This window comes from Laccaria bicolor, genomic scaffold (genome assembly GCF_000143565.1).
Source record: "Laccaria bicolor S238N-H82 LACBIscaffold_236 genomic scaffold, whole genome shotgun sequence".
Lineage (NCBI taxonomy): Eukaryota > Fungi > Basidiomycota > Agaricomycetes > Agaricales > Hydnangiaceae > Laccaria > Laccaria bicolor.
This window is the reverse complement of record NW_001890093.1, coordinates 1996-7654: the sequence shown is the minus strand read 5'-3', so window position 1 is coordinate 7654 and position 5659 is coordinate 1996. Positions and strand designations below refer to the sequence as shown.

General features: G+C 45.1%; 2 protein-coding genes across 2 annotated transcripts; one reads left to right on the top strand and one right to left on the bottom strand.

The window, feature by feature from the left end:
• Positions 1-238: 238 nt before the first annotated feature.
• Positions 239-2152, bottom strand: LACBIDRAFT_336018 (uncharacterized protein; the record flags this gene model as incomplete). Its single annotated transcript, XM_001890941.1, has 8 exons — positions 239-261; positions 298-330; positions 463-509; positions 820-1046; positions 1097-1285; positions 1389-1774; positions 1908-2005; positions 2055-2152. 8 exons carry the CDS (start codon positions 2150-2152, stop codon positions 239-241), a joined length of 1101 nt encoding a protein of 366 aa, XP_001890976.1.
• Positions 2153-2519: 367 nt separating this feature from the next.
• Positions 2520-3846, top strand: LACBIDRAFT_336017 (uncharacterized protein; the record flags this gene model as incomplete). Its single annotated transcript, XM_001890942.1, has 4 exons — positions 2520-2839; positions 2986-3118; positions 3365-3595; positions 3799-3846. The coding sequence occupies 4 exons, from the start codon at positions 2520-2522 to the stop codon at positions 3844-3846; spliced, it is 732 nt and encodes a 243-aa protein (XP_001890977.1).
• Positions 3847-5659: the final 1813 nt, after the last annotated feature.

The window sequence follows — 5659 nt, the reverse complement described above, 5'->3', positions numbered from 1 at the left end:
ATAATTATGTAAGCCGTCATACTGTCCCCCAAGGTCATACATCACTTTTATTTCAGCCGAAGCGTTAGAGACCGCTCTAGACTGGCTGCCAAACACAACCAAGCCAATCCGTCGTACTGCCCCAAGGTCATATATCACTTTTATTTCAGCCGAAACGTTAGAGACCGCTCTAGACTGCCGCCAAACCTAACGGTGCAAATTTGCCATCCAGTTACTGAGAGATTTCTGTGATACTTACTCAGTCTACTGTCTTCAACAAATCTGCTCAAATTCTTCAACTTATACAATACTACTTACTAGTAACAATACTGACCAAAAGATGATAGATGCCTGCTACGTAAGTAGTGGGTCACACTTTTTTTGTAAATACAAGCTTCAGACCCATCCACTTTCATTGGCTGCGAGGAGCGAACCGCGTAAGTGGTTCGGCGACAAGCAGCCAATAAAAGATCACAAACTTACTCTCATTTTTAATCACCATAGTGGGCTTCAAAGCGCCCGCAGGGGCGCTACAGTGATTATTATTATTTATTTTGCATGAAATACAAGCAAGGTTTTTGTTGACATTGGAACAATGTCAAACTCTAGTCTCAAAACTGGCTGCTGTTTGATTAGTATTGTTAGCCCAGGGTTCTTGTACGAGTGAATGGATAATCTAAATGTGCTCATAATTTTCGTTCTGTTTTCGTTCTGGTTTATTTAGGTCAACTTTTAACCACAAACGTCCAAAGTCAATTCAGCCGCCCCGCGTGAAGGACGATCCCCAATGCTATGAGCAACCTGTAACCCTCCTAACTGCTCTGATACCCGTCCGCCCACCTCAACCACTCGCCCCACACACCAATGCGTGCCATAAACCAAAACTGCAGGGACATAACCACCCCTACCATGGAACAAATAGTGATCACACTTTCTGGCCAGGCGTCGAAAGCCACAAGCTCGAGGAAGAGCATGAGGGAGAGGGCGGAGATGAACATGCAGAGACCTGGGACACGTGCTGAGAGGGAGAAGAAGAAGTAAGAGCCATATACATCCCGAGCACGAGCCTGGATCAGGAAGGGTTAGAAGAGACAGCTGAGTAGGAATAGGAACATACAATGAATGTCTGTAGGTCTGCCCAGTTGCATCTTAGAAGAAACCACGCGTCACATGCGATGCCGAGACCAGATGCAATGCTGCTCGTAGCAATAGCACTCCGAGCGTAGGAGTTGACATCGAATAGTGACCCTGGGGAGATGGAGAAGACGGCTTTATCGACACTGATGTAGGGGACATCAGCAACTCTCTGGGAACGAAGTTGAATGTACATACGCTGCTAGTGCGACTAGCTGTATGAAGAGATCGGGTAAGAACGGAATCAGGGAGGGAACGAAGAGAAGAGTGCTCACCAAACCTCCGATATAGGTCCACTCCGTCTGTAAGCACGCAAACACCTTGTCATATACTGAGTCCGTAGTAGCTTCCTTCAGTTCGCTGTACATCGTAAATGACGCCAGCACTCTCTCCATCAGCGATAGCGACAGAGCGGCAATTTGACGATTTGTTGGGAAACGAAAGTGAATTCGTAAAGGCATGAGGTCGGGGATGATGATGTGAAGGTCGACGGTCACAGGGACGACTTTGGGGGCGGATTGATCTGTGGCTGCATCGTGAGACCGATGGTGGAAGGCCATTTTTTCAACTAGTGCGACACCACAGATGTGGGATGCTGAGAAAGGTCCTCGAGCAACAGCTGCAGTTTCTATTGATTCGAATGCAACATCGCCCACAGCAGCTACCAACCCCCATTCCCAGAGATCAGACAAAAGACGATTGCTGCATGCACAGCGACTGCATGCTCTTTGCGACTTTTCATTGCTTGTAGACGAGGCCATCTCCCACAAACGTTGCACCATAGCTTGACGGACATCCCTCAAATAAATTTATACCATGAAGAGAATTGTTATCCTGGTCCAAGTGCTGCACGCAAATCCACACGCAGTCCCGTTCATCGCGTCGAAGCCAACTATCGTTTATTGTGTCGTGTCACGTGATGGCAAATGTTCAAAGCCAACCATTCTGCAACCGTCAACCCAATGAAACCGTCTAGAGTGGTGACGACGAGGATGGAAGCGCGTTGATCAACAGCGCATGGGGTGACGGCTACTGACATTCAGATAAGACTGGTAAGTTTGGGTAAAGAAAAGATAAAACCTACCTTAATGACCAATCGTAAACTGCATATTACGAGGAATTCGAGCATGAGTTGGGCTTGAGAGTGAAATAATAAGGGATTAGAGTGCAGAGAGATTTTGCCCTAGAAAGAGTGGTTGGGGAAATTGCAATTTTGGCGCGAAGTGAAGCCGTGGACCAAATCCTCCTGTTATCACTGAGTGTGGTCGAGGGTGTCGCACGACTGCTGCGCGCGAGTCATCGCAGGAGATGCTTCGATCGGGGATCAGCCGCTGCATCAGCATCTTTGCGAAGTGAGAATTTGCTCCGTGGCCAAGGTATCCAAGAACGAAGATGGCAGCACAGAGATGACGTGTTGGGCAAAGCGCGAATTCGCTCAATGGCCAAGGTATGTACCTGCAAGGGTCATTGAGGTGCTCGCTGGACAACCAGTTTTTCACTTCCCCAATGATCCGTTGTGCCTGACAACGAATAACACAGAAGATGAGCCAGAAATCGGACACAAAGGTTCCTCACACAACGAGAAGGCCCAGTTGGCAAATACACTATGGGCCGCCCATCCTGCGACCCCCTGGGTCATCAGAGTAGAGTTTCCATTTGTAGCCTGCCCAAATGGCGAGAAGTGCATCATCGAGCAAGTGGTCTTCTCCAACGCCTCGACAAATAGGTCCGTTAGCGCCTAGACAAATAGGTCCTTTAGCGCCTTCGGAACGCATCATGAAAGTCGGTTGGTACAGGTTACCAAGTATGGGTTCATAAAGGAGCAGCGGTCAATGTGTTCATGTCGCCTGATGTCAACAGTTTGTCTGGCAGGTTCAGACCCTTCCCACCCGGGCAAAGCGCGAATTCGCTCAATGTCCAAGGTATGTACTGGCAAGGGTCATCAAGCTGGCAGGTTCAAACCCATCCTACCAAGGGCAAAGAGCGCATTCGCTCAGTGTCCAAAGTATGTACTTGCAAGGGTCGTCAAGGTGCTCGCTGGACGTGCCTAGTAACAAATAACTAAGAAAATGAGCCAAGCGTCGTACACAAAGGTGAGATTAGTGACCTCTTGCAGCTCTGGCATTCCTTGAGGGTCCGCAAATAGGATGATGTAACCCCTTCGTCCTCGCACAACGAGAAGGCCCAGTTGGCTAACTGTATCGGCCGCCCCATCCCACGACCCCCTGGGTTGTTGGAGTAGAGTTTGCAGTTGCAGCCTGGCGAAAATTTCATCATCGAGCAGTCTCCTCCAACGCCTGGACAAATAGGTATGTTCGCGCCCTCGGAAGGTATCATGAAAGTCGGTCGGTACAGGTTGTCAACTATGGCTCATAAAGGAGCAGCGGTTGATTTGTTCACGTTGCCTGATGTCAACAGTTCATCTGGCAGGTTCAAACCCTTCCTACCCAAGGGCAAAGCGCGAATTCGCTCAATGGCCAAGGTATGTACCTGCAAGGGTCATCAAGATGCTCGCAGGACGTGCCTAGTAACAAATAACTAAGAAAATGAGCCAAGTGTTGTACACAAAGGTGAAATTAGTGACCTCTTGCCACCTGATACTGCCAGTACTATGTATCAGATATAGTCTATTGACTAAGTCTACCTATGCATCACAGCAGTCAATTGACCAACCTTCCTAATCAGGAAGGTAGCCTTGCTGAGCTCCCTAGAGCCAGCCTTGGTGCTCACTGATTCCCACGGCTTGCTCACTGTTTTCAGGGTCCAAAAGCGCACTTCCAAATGTGGTTGTTTTCAGGGTCCAGGGCACATTGCCAAATATGGAAATGTGTGCTTATCTAAAGGAAAAATAGCAATAAAATAGCAGAAAAATCAGAAAAAATGGGGGATGGTGGTTATGATGGTAGGTTGTTTTCAGGGTCCAGGGGATGTCCAAATATGGCAATCTATCCAAACATGGCCAGAAAATACCCGAAAAATCAGGAAAAATTGGGGGATGGGGTGATGATGTTAGGTTGTTTTCAGGACACATAGTCAAGGACACTATAAACTAAAGTGAACTACAAACTTTTGTAGTGAAAAAGCGCACACCCTACAAACTTTTGTAGTCTCAAAAAGCAGACACTTTAAATTTTTGTAGTGAAAAAGTGCACACCCTACAAACTTTTGTAATGAAAAAGCACACAATACAAACTTTTGTAGTCTCAACAAGTGGACACTTTAAGCTTTTGTAGTCTACTGCAACATACCCCAGCCATTTCTCCATCAAATATGTGCCATGAATGGGATGGATGGGTCAGGCTGACTTTGGATGACCTTTTAACCCTAACTCTAACTTTATAGTCTAAGTCTGACTTTTGTAGTCTTTTGTAGTCTGTCAGTAAACTTTGTAGTCTAGGTCCAACCTGTAGTCTTTTGTAGTTTGTCAGTAAACTTTGTAGTCTAAGTCTGACTTTTGTAGTCTTTTGTAGTTTGTCAGTAAACTTTGTAATCTAAGTCCAACTTCTGCAGTCTTTTGTAGTTTGCCAGTAAACTTTGTAGTCTATGTCTAACTTTTTGTGTTGTAGTCTTTTGTAGTTTGTCAGTAAACTCTGTAGTCTAAGTCCAACTTTTTGTGATATCTTGTAGTCTATTAGTAGACTTTGTAGTCTGTCAGTGTCAGTTTCCCTTTTAAGGCATGCACCTTCCTTTTTTTGGTCATTTTCCCCATGATACAATAATTGTAGCCCTTTCTTTTAGCTTTCTAAATGTGTTGAAATCATGTTGTTTGGTTTGGTTTTCATGGAGAAAAACACAAAAAAAAAAAAAAACACAGTGCTTTTCAAAATCTTTTACATCATGTCTCCACAACAGGAGCACTTCAGAACATAATTCAAACAGATTCAGGCAGCTACAGCATAGGACTACAACTTTTGTTTTTGACCATTTTTGGTAATTGATCATGTGACCACCATCCCAACACCCCATTAGATGGACCCTGATAGGTAGAATCATTCTTATCTTGTTTTTCTTCACTTTTTGGTCAAATAAGGTGAGCTTTTCTTTGGGGTGGGCCCTGAAGTTGACCCTGAAAGTAGTGCCTGACATCCCTTACACCATTTACATTTTTCTGGCTTTTTTCTGATATTCTGGTTATTTTTCATCAGAAACAAAGAAGTTTCCTTATTTGGATGTTGCCCTGAACCCTGAACATCATCATCAACAGTGGGAACCATTTGTATTTTTTTCTGATTTTTTTGGTGATTATCTAGCTATCATTGGATAGATTACCATATTTGGAACTAGACCCTGAACCCTGAAAACAACCCAACATCATCACCACCATCCCCCAATTTTTCCTAATTTTTCGAGTATTTTTAGATAGATTACTATATTTGGATAGACCCTGGACCCTGAAAACAACCCAACATCATCATCACCATCCTCCAATTTTTCCTGATTTTTCGGGTATTTTCTGGCTATTTTTGGATAGATTACCATATTTTGACATAGCCCCTGGACCCTGAAAACAACCTAACATCATCACCCCATCCCCCAATTTTTCCTG